Source organism: Phytophthora cinnamomi (genome assembly GCF_018691715.1).
Source record: "Phytophthora cinnamomi strain GKB4 chromosome Unknown Contig27, whole genome shotgun sequence".
NCBI classification, from domain to species: domain Eukaryota; phylum Oomycota; class Peronosporomycetes; order Peronosporales; family Peronosporaceae; genus Phytophthora; species Phytophthora cinnamomi.
In genome coordinates, this window is record NW_027150960.1 from 353,489 (window position 1) to 370,900 (window position 17,412).

Consider the following 17,412-nt stretch of genomic DNA (forward strand, 5'->3'; position numbering starts at 1 on the left):
TGAAACTCTCGCTTCTTGATCAGCGCGAAAACGATAAATTATCCGAATCCAAATGATGCGTACGCGAAAATTGTACTGGAGAATTGCAGCTATGATGTCATGTGCACTGAGTGTAAAGCCTTGGCTTCAACGTTCGCGAGTGCAAGCTGATAAGAATTGTTGTGATGGCTTTGGAGAAGTGTTCTTCCTTCGTCTGACACTCGATGGAGAATACATCAAGGCCCTTGAATATTTCCTTGAGAGGATTTGGAGATTTCTCGTGAGGTACTGCATAACGACCGGGCTACAGTGAGTAGACTGTTATCCTTGTACATTAGGCTTGCCGCCTGTCGAACACGAGCTAAAATGTTTTCCATTCGCTCACGCGTCCAGATCAATGCTGTCTCCACGACATCGAAAGTCATAATTACCACGACCGATTTGGTTGATAAACTTGACATGAACGTAGCCAAGTAGAAAGCATCGAAAAAAATCACCGTGAACACAACTTGTCCAGGTATTGTACTAAATCCTCTTTATTTCCCCCAGCAACAACGGCAAAGATGCTCTCCATGATCAGCTTGAAAAACGGAAGTACCAGGAGTGCTAGCAACTCGTACGTGTATGGCTTACTTTTCCGAACAGAACTTGCTACGCTGGGTTCACCATCGTCGCGAACCTTTGCACTGAAGCAAATTTATTCAGTCGGCGGTGCTGTTCGAAAATATTCGGGAGGAGTGGCGAGCAGAACCGGTACGAAAAATATGTCGAGGGTTACTAGGGAGAACGGGACAGGAAACACCCATATATCAGCTACGAGCATACCGGATGCAATGGAGCCCCCAGCCACGCACGCACACTACGTCACCGTCTACCTCCAGGACAGCCCACGGACATCGAGCCATGGTTCCACTTGATTTCTAACGCTACACGCCAGAGCTGCCCCGAACACCCCAACACGTAGCCAAAAGCCGTGCCAGCCAACCAACCTCCGAGTCGTGAAGCGGAACACTCTTGTCCAAGTAAAATAGGTATCAGTAAAACGGTCGTGGTGATCACTACCAGCACGACGTGACGCAGCGACGTATTCCGAGCGTATTCTTCCATCCAGCGCGACCATCCTCTCGATGGAGTAGTTCCCTCCGTAATGTGTCAGCTGCACCGAGTGCAACACGCCGATCAATTTCGCCCACGGTCCACGAAATCATGTCCAGATACGATTCTCCCTCTACATATACATAACCCCTCCAGTATTGCAGTCAACCTAAAAAAAACATTTTTCACTTCAGCAACAACCACAATAGTCACCATTCTTGTAAAAAAAAAAACTGCGAAAATAGATAAAAAGCAGTGCAGAGGTGGTCATTTTTGCGGCTTTCTGATCACTCGACGCCATACTTGTCCTTGAGCTCCTGCAGCTCCTGCTTCTGCTTGTCCAGGTCCACGGCGGCCTTGCGCTGCTGCATCTTGTTGGCCTGGTAGTAGAGCACGATCAGGTAGCGGCCGCACACGTTGAAGCCCGAGAGGTGGTCCACCGCGTTCTTGGCGTCGTAGATGTCCTCGTACACCACGAAGGCCGTGCCGCGCGTGTCGTTGTTGACGCCCAGGCGGATCTGGCGGATGGCCCCGTACTTGCCGAAGATGTCGTACAGCTCCTCGGACGAGATTTTGAACGGCAGGTTGCGCACGTACAGCACGCGGTTCACCTCGGGCGGCAGGCGCGCCTGCGACACGTGATGCGCGAGGTGAGTATAAGAGCTGGCAGGTCGCGCGAGATACCACAGGGACGTACGTTGCCGCGCCGACCTTGAGCAGACATGAGAGCGGGCGGAGACTGAACGAACCAGGTCGAGTCGATGCGAAGATGGAGGTGTGCGGTACGTAAATCCTGTGATACATGATACTCTGTGTATGTAGTTTGGGAGGGGTAAAAATTAAACGCTGTCTTTCTACTGTGGGCAAAAATAGGTACTGATATATGCTCGACTTCAACATGCTATCGGCAGTATAGCTGCGTCGGCAGGTTGCCGCCGATATTAACTGCACTGCGTTGTGTCTAGCGCGCCATCCTCTAACTCGAAGTGATGGCTTTGGGTAGAGTTGAGCGGCTTTTTGCTTATTAATACGCTGACGAGGTGGTCGTTTCCGCTGCACGCTATTCTTGAAGCGTTAGTGCGTGATCCAGTCGCGGAGCTCAACTCACGATGCAAAACACTCTCATAACAGCTTTGGACGCTTCGGTTGCCAGGTATCGAGACGCGTTCGTCAATTTCCCATCATGCTGGACACACGAGTTTACAGCGACGCCGCTCTGCATGCGGTGCTGCTGCTCACGGGGGCCACGTTCGTCTGGTTCTGGCTCGCGGATCACATCCGAGGGCGCGTGTGGGTTCTGTCGGTGCTGCTGTGGGCGATGCTCCATCTGTGGCGGTTGATTCAAAGCAGAGCCAAAGTTGACGAGTTCAGCGACCCACCCGGAGAAGAAGACAAAACACTCGAGATAGAGGAGGCGCGGCTGCAGGCGTGGAGGTCGCCCGCAGGAGCCCAAGTAGCCGCGAGAGTGATTCGCAACGACGAGTTGTTCCGCCTCATCATGACGTTCAAGCGCGGGCTGCCGAACCTGGTGCTGCAGTTCGAACGTGCTAGTTTGGACGACTGGTTTGATCTATTGGAACCTCAAGACGAGTGCCCCGAGCTGGGGATGCTGCCGAAACTGGCAATCTGGAAGAACAACTTCAGGGTTTTCCGCATGCTTCAGCAGCTGCAGGAGTTCCCGTACTACCGACGAGACCCGACGCTGAATTTCGGCGACGTGAGGCGCTTCGCGGCAGTGAATGGCCGAATTGACGTTTTGGAGTATCTCCATTTGTACGCGGAGGACGCCCCAAGCTCGCACTGGGATCCGCATCTACTCAACGAAGCGATTTACGCTGGACAGCTCCGCGTTGTGCGCTGGCTGATCATCCATCGGAGAGAAGCGTGTGTTTCCCTCACTTCTAAGGCGATAAACTCCTCGGCTGCTGGGAATTTAGAGCTCCTGAAGTTTCTGCATGAAGAGGTGAGGCAGGGATTTACTACGGGAGCTATGAATCTGGCTGCTGAAAGAGGGCGGATTGATATCGTGCGCTTTCTTCACGAGAATCGTACCGAAGGGTGTACTGTGCGAGCCATGGATGGTGCTGCGCGCAATGGGCACCTGGAGGTCGTCAAGTTCTTACACGAGAATCGCACTGAAGGTTGCACGACAAACGCGATGGATGGAGCTGCACGAAATGGGCATCTCGACGTCCTAAAATTCCTGCATGAAAATCGACAAGAAGGATGCACAACAACTGCAATGGATGCTGCTGCGCAATTTAACCGCATAAATGTCGTCGAGTTCCTGTTAACTCATCGACCGGAGGGATGCTCTGAGTGGGCTATGGCTGGGGCCGCTGCTAATGGCCACATGGACATGGTACGCTACCTGCACCAGCAAGTGCACGTTCAAAGAATTGGTAGCAGCGCAAGTATTGCGGCGCAGAATGGTCATTTCCAGGTATTCGAGTACCTTTGCGCAAATTATCCCCCCAACGCTCACGACTACGGCGAGTAGTTCTGCAGTTGGAGCTTCGATTAACGCTGTCATCATTCACCTTAGAGGCTCGGTGTTTCCGATCACAAACAAAATCTCCTATGAGCCCACAATTGCGATCCATGTTTGATCCGCACGCAGTGGAGAAGATCTTTCCATCACACTAGAAATTGCCGATGGGTTACTGCGGAGTAAAACGAATCTCGACGTTTTGGGCATCACGTGTGATTATTTGAGGGACAAGAAGAGCTACCACATCCAAGAAGTGTACGTTTTGGTCATCGAGCATGCTAGATGATTTCTTAATTGACGTATCGAGTGTTTTATTTTGTTCGTTCACTTCGAATTGCACCATGAATGCAAATGCAGTAAGCAGTGCTTCATCTCCCAGCACAATGTCGTTCACCACCAATGTTTCGAGGTCAGGGCCTTCGGCCCATTCACCCTTTTCACAAATATGCCGGCCCTTATTCGCAGTCCAACACGATACGGCCAGCAAGCTTGCCTGCGGCCATGCGTTCGAAGACACTCGGCAAGTTCTCGAGTTTCTCGATCTTGTACGTCGTGTTCACGTCACCTGCCGCAGCCAGCTTCAGCGCCTCGATCGAGTCCTGACGGTTGCCCACGTACGAGCCGATAATGCGGTGCGCGTTCAACACCGAGCCGAACACCTCAGCCGTGATGTACGTGTCCTTCGGCAGACCCACCAGCACCACAGCACCGTGTGGACGCAGGAACGACAAGGCGTCGGCGTAAGCGTCGCCGCCCGATGCCACCACAACGCTGGCATGGGCGCCACGTCCCTCGGTCGCGGCGAACACCTTCTCCTTCACGTTGCCCTCCTTGAAGTCGATGAAGTCTTTGATGCCGTAAGACGCCACCAGTTTACGCTTGTCCTCACCGGAGTCAATAGCAACCACACGGTAGCCCATGGCACGAGCATACTGACAAGCCAAGTGACCCAGGCCGCCTCCGGCACCGGGAATGACAACAAAGTCGCCGCAGTTGCCACCGATCTCCTTCAGAGCCTTGTACACCGTCACGCCAGCACACAGGATCGGAGCTGCAGCGTGCATTGGCATCTCCTTGGGGATAGGAGTGACATGCTCCGAAAAGGACACACACCACTGCTGGAACGAGCCGTCCACAGTGAATCCATGGAGCTCGGCGTCCACACAAGTCGACTCGTACCCCTTGCGGCAGTCCTCGCAGCCCAGACACGAGTTCGCCAGCCACTTCACGCCCACCGGGTCGCCGATCTTCAGGTGCGTGTAGCTGTGGTCGCCGATGGCAGCGACGTAGCCGGCGCCTTCGTGGCCACCGACCAGCGGCAGCTTGTTGTCCAGCGGCCAGTCGCCCAGCCACACGTGCAGGTCCGTGTGGCACACGCCCGAGTACGCCAAGCGCACCAGCACCTCGCCAGGCTTGAGGTCCTTCTGCTGGGTCACCGGCCAGTCCTTGCGGACCTGCAGCGGCGCGTTGTTCTGCTCGAACACCACGGCCGTCTGCGTCTTCGGGATGTCGTAGTGCGACTGGGACTTGACCGAGAACGAGCGCGACTGGCAGCGAGGGCACGTGCAGCCCGTCGGGTGCTGCACGCAGTTGCCGCAGCGGCACTGCACGTTGTGCGCGCCAGCGATCGACTTGAGTGAGAGTTGAGCTGCGCGGCGAGCGGGCTGGTTGAAGCGGGACAGCACGCGCAACATCTTCGACGTTGAAGCTTGCACCGAAGGATTTGAGTGGAGCTGGCTGGGCTTGACTTGAGTGGTGGACAGCGAATTGCAGAATGACAGAGCTCGCTGGTCACAACGCGTCGGGTCGGGTAGGGTCGCTGTGGTGCGGGTCGCAAGAAATGCCCTTCGACGTGCCGATGCAGCATACATGTTTGGAGAGTAAATGCTCCTGATCTTGGCATTTCTGCTTGGTGTCGGTTTTATTCGCAGCTTCAAGTGGGACTCGCGCTTGAAGTAGACCGCCCGTCCATGGAGCTGTCGTGGAGCCTCAACTTGAGGCTGCTTGTGTGAAGGCTGAAGTGAGTTTGTCCACGGTGTGTGGAGACGCGTGTTGGCATGTGATCGTCACGTGGTCACTGGTACTGTCGGGCTAAGTCCTGCCGCCACACCGCAGCCACGCGGCACCCTGACTCGGGTCGGCTCAAGTTTTTGCAAGCCAACAGATAATTTTGCGGCTGTCCGCAGTTGTGGACAACGGCAACTCTAGGAGCGGACAGAGTATCCTACTGGTAGTTTCGGCGATGATGTTTTACCCTAGTTCGCTAACAATTTCTATACTTTCAGTTGAACGCCTCCTCTCTGCCCCCTATAATTAGTGGGACTCTGTTTTATGTAGCACATTACTCTGATTTACGTTTTTACCGGGGACATATCAGTTTTCAGAATGGGTTAGGTGTACGAATTAGAATTTTGTCAACTAGAGACCGTTTTTTTCAACAACAACAAAAACTCTGTTCACGCAGGTGAAAATCTTGACACGGCCAAGATTGGGTGTTTCCGTTGTTAGCGCACACAAGCAGTCAGGAAACCACCAACCAACAACGGCCGCTAACCTGAGACACTTACACGAGAGAGACGAAACCAAGGCCAGCAGCGCTGCGAGGAAGCGCTCACTCGGCCTTTCGCCTTCCACCAAGCAAGCCACAAAAAGCACTAGACACTCGCTCACTTCTTCAACGCACCCCATGACTTCGCCTAGTCCCTCGCCTCCGTCGCCCCCCCCCCCCCCCCCCCCCCCCCCCCGCCTTCGCCCGACCAACTACCGCAACGACTACGCCTGCACCCGAGTCTCCGACGTCACCAGCGCGACAATCCACCACGGCGATCCCGACCGCGACTGCAGACCGTCCCCCGACTCCAGCCCAGCCCCCGACCTCACCTACCACAACACCATCGAGGAGCGTCTCGGACGACGGCGTCGGAGAAGACGCTGCCCGGCCACCTCTCTCCGGGGGCTCCACACCGCGGACGAGCAAGCGCCTCCAGAAGAAAAAAGCCGACGTCGCTGCACGCTCGTCGGAGCGCAAATCCAAACGGGCTCGCGCAACTCCTTCGCTCAGGCTTCAGCCTCGATGCCCCGCTCGCGGCCCCATCCGTCCTGGCTGCGGCACCTGCAGAGCAGACAAGGGCAGCCGGGAAGAAAAAGGCAGGTTCGGCTGCGCGGGCAAAACGCAAACCGGCGCCAACGACTAGTCTACCGCGACCGAGCTCAACAGCGGGCGACAACGAGAACCTATGCATGCCTTCCCTGAGCCCCAAGGCATCGGCTTGCACCCGAACTAACACCGACACCCCTTCCCGGTATGGCACCTCAAACTACCCAGGTAAACCCGCACCAAGCTTACTCTGCACAACTCGATGACGCGGTGGCGCGCCTTACGGCCCAGGTTGGGTCCCTGAGTGCGCTCGTCATAGCTCATCGCGACCACCTTTCGGCCACGAGCGCCGTCAGCTCGTCCTCCGGCTATCAACACTTTGGCCGGGGTGTTACCTGCCACAGTCGGGGCACCATGGACCGTGCCAGCAGCAGGAGCTTACCCGCTGCCACCCATGCGACTACGCGCCCCACCCGACACACGTGCTAGCGGCGCACCGTAGCATCGCCGGCCTCCTCCGCCCCGATGGTACGTTCATCTCACCAACCGACACGCTGATCGGCTTTAGCGCCGCGCCGGATATCCCATTCGATATGGCGATACCGACCACGGCCGCCCTGTACTGTGTGCGACTTGGATCCCAAGGCCTGTCCCCACCCCACTTCCGCCCTCTCTCCGACGACGAGCGCCTGGCTCGTAGCTCCAACAACACTAATTTCTCGCTCGACTTTAGCTCAGCGCTACAGCCACCGCAAGCGCATGCCCCGTGCACCAGCTACGACGACATCTTACTCGCGCTCAGTGGCCTGAGCGCATTCGCCAACGCGTTTTGGTACGCCCATATGGTACGGTTGCTTGACCGCATCCGCCTGTTTGTCTCCGACACCCAAACGACAGACCCCGGTAACATGCCGATGCGGGTCACGCTCACTCTACAGTATGCAAACCTGTACATGGGTCGGGCAGTTGGCCATCTGACCGACGACTCGCCGACGTGGTGGCGCGATTTCTACGCCGCCACAGACACCACCGAGTATCGCTCGATTGGCTACTGGTCCTTCAAAGCCTGCCCGCTGCTCGCGCCGAGCCAGCTACATCGTCACAGCACCAACCAGCTGGCACAACCCGCCGCGGCTTACCGACCCGGCCGCCAAGCATACCGGAGCACATCCGCCAACTCATTCCGCGTCAGCCGGATGGCAAAGAGTCCTGCCTACGCTTCTTCGGTGGGGGGATGTGCTTTGGTAGTACCCGCGAGAGGTACGCCTATTCCTACCGTACTCATCGCTGGGAAGGGCCACTCCCTAGGGATCTGCAACACTATATCACCAAACAGTACGGCTCCAACCGCCGTACTCAGCAAGGCCCTCGCGATGGCGCCCGCCGTGCATGATGGGCCCGAGGCACGGCTGGCTCACCAGCGCTCCGGTCCCATTTGACTCCACGTATTAATGCCTACGATAACACACATGCATTATGCTCCTCCGAGTCTACCGCGCCACTTTCACAAATCGCACGATCCCCCCCCACGCGGCCCTCTGCTAGGCCCACTGCGGTCAGACAGCCGTCGGCCCCGGCACCGCCGCCCACATCCCGGGCTCGAACTGGCCTGAACCCTGATCTTATCCCACCTGCTCCACGACCTACTGGATTACGGGTGGCCCCCACCCACAATGCCATCACAGCCACGGCACCAACTCGCGCCCCTAATCAGGCTACTCCTGTTTCCACTTCAGGCGTCGTAGCACCGCCCCGTCCTCACCCGCACCACGGCAACTCCCGCAACTCAGCGGCGCACATTTGCCCCCGGGCTTTTCCCATTGCCCAATCAGGGCCTGCTTCATTTCAAACGGTCGCCTCGAGGCCCGGGCCCCGCTCCAACCTGCACCCAAGGCCGAATTCTCGCCCAAGACCGGGTGTTCTCCACCACCCCTCCCGCACTCGCCCTGCCCAAAGACTCAGGGGCCACCACCTGCCCCCCCCCCCCCCCCCCCCGCCACCGACGTTGCTAGAGCCCAACACCACGGTAGGCAACGCGTTCAGCTCTGGACGCCATTAAACGGGAAATCCTGGCGGACTCCCTCGCCGCTGCGGGCCTCGAGCTTCCTGCTCCCAATTTTCCAACACACACGGGCTCTGCCAGTCGCCCTCTCTACACCCTCGACACCCCTCTCCAAGCTAGCCTGTCCGAATACGTTCGCCGAACGCGAATCTCTCTGCCAGCTCTAATTGAACTCTTTTGCGGTCAAAGCCCATCCGACCCCCGCCCCAACAATCATATAGTACCGTCCCTGATCGAGAAGTCGTGTCCAGACTTTGACAAACTGCCACAACTCCTGAAGGTCGCAACCGAAGGCATACACGTTGCCCTCGCATCACCGCTACCGACGCAGACCTCACCACCGCCCAATCATCCCTCCACCCACAACCGGCTCAACGTGTTCCGAAAGAACATTTGGAAAGAACAGGACATGGGCAGATGCCTAGTTCTTGATCTTGACATTGCCCAACTCTGGTCTGAACTTTTCCTCAGTCCCTTTGGCGTCATTGACAAAGGAGATGGGGACCCGATCACCTCCGGCTACGTTATCCATGACCTTTCCTTCCCCGAAGATGACTCGGTCAACAGCCACACTGACCGAGCATTGGTGCCCGAGGCCGAGTACGAACACAGCGCTACCATCGCACAGGAAATTCTAGCCCAATCAGCACAATTTCCCCTGCGCCCTATTAAACTATTCCTCGGCGATGTTGCAGCAGCTTTCAGAAACCTGGACATTCATAGCGAATCGGCCCACGTGTTCACTGACACCATACCCGAGGACAACGCCTTGGTTATCGACATGGCCGCATGCTTTGGCTGGACAGGATCACCAGGGTTTTATGGCTTGGCTGGCGACGCCATCGCTCACTTACACGGTCGTACCTCCAATGTTATCTACCCAGAGGGGCTTCTCAATTACCACTGGGTCGACGACCACGTATCCATATCTGCGGATATCGGGACTAGCTGCACCGATGTGGAACAGTCCCTCCGCCGAGCAATGATTACGATTCTCGGGCCCGATGCGGTCAACGACGAACAGTTCACCTTGTGGAGCACCCGCCAAAAGGTTCTTGGCCTTATCTTCGACACTGAGGCCAGGACTGTGGCAATGCCTCCAGCCAAAGTCGCAAGGGCATCTGCTCTGGTGTCGGCTGCATCCCGAGCGACAGCTCTCAGCCGGGCCCAATATCGCTCCCTGATGGGTTGTCTCCGCCATGTGGCCACGTGCGTTCGACCCGCTCAGCCATTCTCGCAGCGGCTTCGCCAGGCCAAATCCCACCTCCACCGCTGGTCGCCGGTCCACATAACAGAAACTATGCGCCAAAACCTGGCATGGTGGGTCCACATACCCCACGCTCCACAACTCAACGGGGTCCCGACGGAATACTTCCATGCACACCCTCCCCCGGACATCACCATCGAAATGGACGCATCCGACAGCGGCCTGTGCGCCTTGGAGCGCCGCTAAAAGCGCGTGCTCATCTACCAGTTCTCTTCAACAGAACGAGACATGATCTCAGATTTCAATGCCGGTCATCGCAACGGGTTCAACATAAACTACCGCGAACTACTCTCGTGTGCATTTGCGGTTCACACATGGGCCAGCACATGGCGCTCTGAGTTCGGGTCACGCCAACGCAACATACCGTACAGTTCAGAATAGACAATACCTCGGCCGTAGCCTGGCAAACCAAAATGTCATCCACCAACACGCGAGCTCAAACCATGATTCGTCTACTCGGGTGCTGGGAAGTGGCCTTTGGACTACGGTTCTCTTCATCACACATAGCAGGCGTGGATAATTATTGCCGATGCCGGATCTCGCCTAGTCGGGGGCCGTCATGCTAACGTAACCTTCACTAACCTAACACAATTGTGGACACAGGTTCAACCCCAACTGAACACGACTCAGCTCGAACAGATCTGGCTAGATATCTGCGCGAGCACTCCGTGGCAGACTCCACATACAACAAATACGAACGGGCACTCTCCGTATGGCAAGCCTTCATCTCGCGCCGCGGAGTAAGCCCTTGGCTGGACGGTCTCCCCATCACGATCCAACTCCAACATATTTCCGACTTTATCACCTCAGGCTTTGAGCATGGCTATGGATCAAACCGCCGCCTTCGGAGCTCCCTTATTCTAGTCACGCTAATGGGAATCAAACACTTCTTCCTAGCATCCGGGAGGCCGTTTCCATCAGACCATTCACAAATCCGCATGCTCCTGAAGGGGATCGGCAGACTCGATGAACCCCCGGCTCGCATAGCTCCCGCATCGATCAGGCTTCTGGAGACATGCTTCGCCTCACTCAACATGACTTCCCCTTCGGATCAAGCTCTACGGGGGGGGGGGGGGGGGGGGGGGTCTGTCCTTCTTCTTTCTCCTTCGGAGGTCCGAAATTACCGCCACAGATGACGGCAAGTTTCTATGGTTCGCGCTAAGGGCAGCGGACGTGGTGCCATGTGATGACACCGGTACAGCGACCATGGATACCTCTGTAGCTACATCCGTTCATATCCGCCTCCGCGGATCCAAGACCGATCAATCTGGCCACGGCACGGCACGCATGCTGCAGCGATCGGGTCACAGCTTCCTGTGTCCCGTCCCGGGGGCCATCTTCCTACTGCGGTCAAGGTGAAACCTACCTGCGGACCTACCAGCCGCCACCTACGTCTTTGAGAACGGACCGCCCGGTTCATCTCAGCCCAAAAGGTTGCTTGGGCAGTACAGGACGCAGCACGGCGCTCCGGTGGCGACCCTCGTGTATTCCGTTGAAGGCATTTACAGCTATTCGATCCTAGTGTTTCAAACCAATGAGTTCACGTAGCGCAGCAGTTCGAGGCGCAGCAAGCACTTTCGTCATGAGATCTGCGCGCATCAGCTTTGACTCGCAGTGCTTCACCGTTAAAACTTCCTTTTTCGCCAAGACCTTGACAAACTTGTAGCGCACATCGATGTGTTTCGCTTTGCCCGACGTGTCCTACCCCACAATTTGCCGAATTGCTGCTAGATTATCGACGTGCAACAGCATTGGTTTCTCTACCTTTATGCCAATTTCTTTCAGCACCTCGCAAATCCCTATCATTTCCCCCGTCACGTGGGATGCCGCCGTGAACTCTGCTTCCATTGTCGACAACGCAACACCTTCCTGCTTCGGCCACTTCCACCTTACCGTCATGCCGTTAACGAGCACGACACCCCCGCTGACAGACGTGCAGTCCACTCGGTCAGCCGCAAAATCAGCGTTACTAAATCCTTCAACACGAATGCCCTTGCTTCCGTTTTCACATTTGGTCATCCAAAGTTTCACCTCTATTGTACCTTTGAGGTAATGCGCACCTTTCTTGGTTAAGCTCCAGTCACTGCGCGTCGGTGCGTGAGTTTGTCGCGTAACTCGATGCACGGTTAAACTAATGTCGGAACGCGTGCAGCGCGCCACCCACAGGAGGTTCTCCACAGGCGACTGAAACGGCCGGACTGTTGGGTGCTCTTGTGTGCCGTCACAGCCTGATGGAAGCAGTTCGTCATTGCATCCTACCTGATCAGCTCCGATCGGTACCTTGACGGGGTTCGCATTCACCAATCCTGCCGTCTCCAATATTTCTTTGATAGTTTGCTCCTACCTTAGAGCCCACTCTTCAGGGATGTGTTCAACACGGATGCCTAAAACCTTTGACACTGTAGTGGGCCTACTTTGGCTCACTACTTTAGCTTACACGTCGCGCTACGTGTATGAGGAAGCGGAGGAGTTTATTAATAATTTGAATTAATTATACTTGAGTCCACAAGTATAATATAAATCAAATAAAACACCAAATAGGTAGTTTAAGGTAAAATGAGAACTGTATTGTTTGTAAATTGATCTTCCTCTAAAATCTGCTAAAAACTGTTTATCATCTATGAAAGGGTTGGCAGCGGCTGGCTGTCAGAGCCCCGCTAATATGCATGTCTCTGATTGGTAGAAAGATGCTGCTTTCTACCAATAGGATCTTTTGGGTATGTGTGGACCACTCACTGTGGTGGTCCACTTCAATGTATCCATTGGTGTGTCTTACACCAATGTGAGGAAGTATCTAAAACCTTTAACAGATATTTATCTGTTAAACCATAAGCGGCAATTGCCATGCACAAGTGACAGTTGTCACTTGTGACCGTTAATCATGCACAAGTGACTGTTGTCACTTGTGTGTGTAACCCCGTTACACCATCCCCCCGTTAAGCTTAGACGTGTCGGTATCGACACGTCAATTAATATTGACTGCTTGTCAATTGTTTGTGCTGGGGATTTCCGTGCTCATCTGCAATGAGCACGATCAAGTTGAAGACCACTATTGCAACAGAGTGTAAACTCTCTGTTGCTGTGTACAATGCGCGATAGCGCGAGGTGCGCCGCTACCACGGGGACAGACAACACAGTGTCTGTGTACGATTCTTCGATGTCGACCGCGTCTATGCGTCGACATCTCTAAGCGAATTTCTGTTGCTTACCGTGATCGGGTAAGCAAACGCCAAAGCACTTCGAGTCCTTCTCGAAGTGGCAAGTATTAGCAACTCCACGCTGTTGCGGTGGAGGCTGGTGTCCGTGCGCCGTGCGCACTGTCCGTCCAGGTGGCGGTGCATATTAGCAACCGCGACCACAACAGGTATACTATATGTATATCTGAGAGCTTCAATGATCTCCGTGCTAATTATCTAGCTCGCGAGTCGTCAGGCGTTGTAGATTACTACAGCGCTCGCACTACCTTCTTGCTGGTAGTGCGTGTTGGGTTTCGTACTCCTTCACCATGTCCGGAACGTCTTCCATCAGGACGTTCCGTGGTTCCCACGTGTCGTGTTGGGGAGGGAAACCTCTCCAACGAATGCGAAAACAATCCGGACCTCGGATTGTTTTCCTATGATCAACAATTCGCTGGACGATCCAGCGAATTTCTCCGCGTGCGTCTCGCAGCGGTGGCGGAGGTGGTGGAAACACGCTCCGATGGTCAACGCCGTGTTGACCTTCATCTCGTGTTGCTCCACGACCAAGTGACGGTCGTGGAGTACTTTCAGAGCGCGGCGGTTGCCGCTCTGTTCCTTCGTGTCCCGGCTCTGGCGGTCTCCCAGACCGCCTTGAACGTGCCGGTCGGGCTGTAGGCCCGACTGTATTAACTGCTCCAGCGCGACTACGCGCTGGAGGGGAGGGTTTCCCCTGTCGAGGCTGTCTCTTCGGTCAGACGAGCCACTTGGCTCGTGCTGGAGGTATGGCTTTAACCGCCCGACATAAAATGTCGGGTGGAGCCGCATGCTAGACGGTATGTCTAGCGTGTATGCGTTACCGTGGCGTGCCATCACCGTGAATGGCCCGATGAAGCGCGGAGCAAGCTTGCTTGCTCCGAAATCCGAAACTGCATGTTTGGGCAGGTTTTGAGTAGATAACAAAACCAATGAATCCACGTTGAATTCATTTGTGTTGCCCCTGCCAATATTATCGGCGTTCAGCTTCTGTTGATCAACAGAAGCTGCAATCGTGTCCTGGACAAACCGAATTACGGCTTGTCTTTTATTGATAAAGTCAATCGCATCCGAGCTGAACTCGTTCAGCTCGCTCTCCGCAAGAGGCCCGGCCTCTGCGTGGTTCTTCGCGGTGTCTGCGCCCTGCGCAGACCCGTGGTCCTTGTTCTTTGTGGAGTCTGTGCTCTGCACAGACTCGTTTTCCTTGTTCTGGGGGTCAGCGCACTGCGCTGCCCCTTGGTTCTTCCTGCCAAGGTCTGCGCCCCGCGCAGACCTGGTTGTCGTGTTCCTTGTTGTCGCGGCTGACACTGTGCAGGTGTCAGCGGCTTTTTGCGACTGCTGTGATGCAGTCGCAGATCCTCCCCCACTTAAAGTGGGAGCCACCACTCCGAGTAAACTCGGCAGACGGGGATGCCGCATGGCATTCACATAAAACGGTGTATGCCCGGTCGAGGCATGCACCGAGTTGTTGATGGCAAAATCTGCCATCGATAAGCACTCGCTCCAGTATTGGAACGAGTGAGCGTAGCTCTTCAACATATCGACGAGCACGCGATTCACGCGCTCGGTTTGACCGTCCGTCTGCGGATGGTCCGCAGTCGACATTGAAAGCTGGCTCCCAAGAAGTGTAAACACTTCTTGCCACAGGTGCGCTGTGAAGCGCGGGTCTCTGTCCGACACGATGTCGGACGGCATGCCATGGTGTTTGAACACCATGTCGACGAACAGACGGGCCGTCTGCTTCGCGGTCACCTCTGCCGGCACCGCAGCAAGATGTACCATCTTGCTGAAGCGGTCGACGAAGACCACAACACCGGTATTCCCTCCACTGACCGGGGGAAGACCAAAGATGAAGTCCAAAGACATGGACTTCCAACACTCCGACGGAGTCGGTAGTGATTGTAATGGAGCCTGCGCAAACGGCGCAGGCTTTACGCGTTGGCACACCTCGCAAGCACGGACGTACTTGCGCACCCACTTGTACTGGTGGTGCCAGTAGAAGTCACGCGTGAGAAGGACGTATGTCTTCTCACGTCCGAGATGTCCCGCAGACGGGGCATCATGATACTCGTACATGATCCTGAGTCGCAGATCATGGTCATTTGGCACGACAACGCGATCCGCGTTGTCGTCGACTGCATTGTAAAGCAGTAGTCCGTCGTGCACACGAAAGCGGTGTGCACGCGCTCGAAGGTGCTTGGGCAGCTTCTGACGGGACTTGTCAGAAGGCGCTGTGCCATAGGCCAGCAAGAGCTTCGCGTCCGCGTCGTGCGCGTACGCGGCCTTCACATCATCCAACAGAGATGATGTGGCTTTGCTCGATCGCATGGCGTCAATGGCATTGACGTCAACAGCTTCTGCATAGTCCGGCCGACGTGATAACGCGTCGGCCACCACGTTCAGTCTTCCGGGTTTGTATTCGACCCGGAAGTTATACTCCGCAAAGAATGAGAGCCATCTCGCCATTCTTTGTGAAATGTGTGGCGACTTCACTGCGGTGCGCAGTGAAGCATGGTCGGTGTAGACCACAAATGGTCTACTCCCAAGCAAATACACTCGGAACTTTGCGAGTGCATATTTCATGGCAAGGAGTTCCTTGTCATGCACCGGATAGTTGCGCTCAGCTGGCTTCAGCTGACGCGATTGGTAGTAGACGACACGATCACGGCCTTCGTGATCGTGCTGCATCAATGCGCATCCGATCGCGAAATCGGATGCGTCACACACGACGTGGAATGGGCGATCTTGGTCAGCCACTGCCAAGATCGGCGCCTCAGTCAAGCCCCGCTTGACTGCATCGAATGCCTTTTGGCAATCGGGTGTCCAATTCCACACAGCTTCTTTCTTAAGAAGCTGTGATAGCGGGCGGATCTTGCCCGCATAATCCTCCACGTACTTGCACAAGTACGTGGCCAAGCCAAGGAACTGCCTCAGTTCCTTGACACTTGAAGGTGTTGGCCATTCGTTAACCACTCTGACCTTTTCGGGGTCAGGGCGAACACCATTCTTCCCTACGAGACACCCGAGGACGGGTATCTCGCTCGCCCCGAAGATACACTTCTTCAGGTTCGCGTAGAGCTTATGCTTTCGCATAAGCTCAAGTAGCTTCCGGAGATGCACCTCGTGCATCTCTACGTCGGTCTTCCCATCCACAGCCCGGCTGTGGATGAATACATCATCGAAGTAGCTCGGTGCGAAGTCGCGCACCGAGCGCAACAAGTGCGTCACGCACCTGTTGAAAGTCGCAGGGGTATTCTTAAGCCCCTGTGGCATTACTAGCCATTCCCAGAGCATGCCGCTTGGCGTGCTCACTGCCGTGAGAGGGATATCGCTCTCACGCATTAGGATTTGATAAAATCCATCTCGCAAGTCGAGAGCACTGTAAACGGTGCTCCCGGCCATCGAATCGATGATAACATCTTTTCGTGGTATCGGCGTCTGCGCCGGTACCGTCGCATCGTTCAGCTTGTTGTAGGCATGAACGATGCGCCATCCGCCCTGTGGCTTCTTGATACAGAACGTCGGAGCACTGTGCGGGGACTTTGATTCCCGTACTAGTCCTGCTTTACGACGACTTTCAAAGAAGTCGTCGATCGCTTTCACTTGCTCTCGCGGCAGTGGCCACTGCCGCGTGACACAGTACTTTGTGCCCGGCACGAGATCAATCTCGTGCTGAATTCCCTTATCCTGCGGAAGCTCCGCAGGAATCTCTTCCGGGAGTACGTCTTTGTACTCCCTCAGCAATTCGTAATAGGGACTCGACTTCAGCGAGTCCCAACCTTGTTCCTCGAAGCGCTCTCGCTTCGTCTTCGCACTGAGAGTGTCTTCACTCTCAGTGGTACTTCCCATGAAGAGCTGCCTCAGCTCTTCGCTCTCGCTCGCCGTTCTTTCGCTGTCCGAAAGAACGCAGACTTGCTCGATGCGTCCATCGTGCAAGTCGCGCGTGAAGCGCTTCCAGCTCATGGCTGGAAGCGAAGTCAACTCCGACGCCGTCGTCGGAGGACTAGCGAGTTCCATGTCACGATACTGGAATCCAGTATCGGTGCGCGTCAAGACGCTTAGCGTCTTGACATTCGGCGTCACCGCCGCAGTCTGCCCAGCAGACTGCTCTTGTTGCGTCTCGGTCCCGGACCGAGACTTGCGCAGCGTTTTCCGCTTGCGCCGTCTTTCTTGTTATGCGGAGCCCGGCTCCGCACAGTTGTTCTTCTT

The 17,412-nt window shown here is 55.6% G+C and overlaps 3 protein-coding genes across 3 annotated transcripts; 1 reads left to right on the forward strand and 2 right to left on the reverse strand.

Annotated features, from left to right (window-relative positions):
* Positions 1-1,243: 1,243 nt before the first annotated feature.
* IUM83_03918 (pre-mRNA branch site p14-like protein) lies at positions 1,244-1,798 on the reverse strand (the record flags this gene model as incomplete). Its single annotated transcript, XM_067927951.1, has 3 exons — positions 1,244-1,262; positions 1,378-1,703; positions 1,772-1,798. The coding sequence occupies 3 exons, from the start codon at positions 1,796-1,798 to the stop codon at positions 1,244-1,246; spliced, it is 372 nt and encodes a 123-aa protein (XP_067794009.1).
* A 45-nt stretch (positions 1,799-1,843) lies between these two features.
* IUM83_03919 (uncharacterized protein) lies at positions 1,844-3,574 on the forward strand (the record flags this gene model as incomplete). The annotated part of the gene is made up of 3 exons (XM_067927952.1): positions 1,844-1,856; positions 1,948-1,994; positions 2,228-3,574. The coding sequence occupies 3 exons, from the start codon at positions 1,844-1,846 to the stop codon at positions 3,572-3,574; spliced, it is 1,407 nt and encodes a 468-aa protein (XP_067794008.1).
* Positions 3,575-4,020: 446 nt separating this feature from the next.
* IUM83_03920 (zinc-dependent alcohol dehydrogenase) lies at positions 4,021-5,259 on the reverse strand (the record flags this gene model as incomplete). The annotated part of the gene is made up of 1 exon (XM_067927953.1): positions 4,021-5,259. The coding sequence occupies one exon, from the start codon at positions 5,257-5,259 to the stop codon at positions 4,021-4,023; it is 1,239 nt and encodes a 412-aa protein (XP_067793979.1).
* Positions 5,260-17,412: the final 12,153 nt, after the last annotated feature.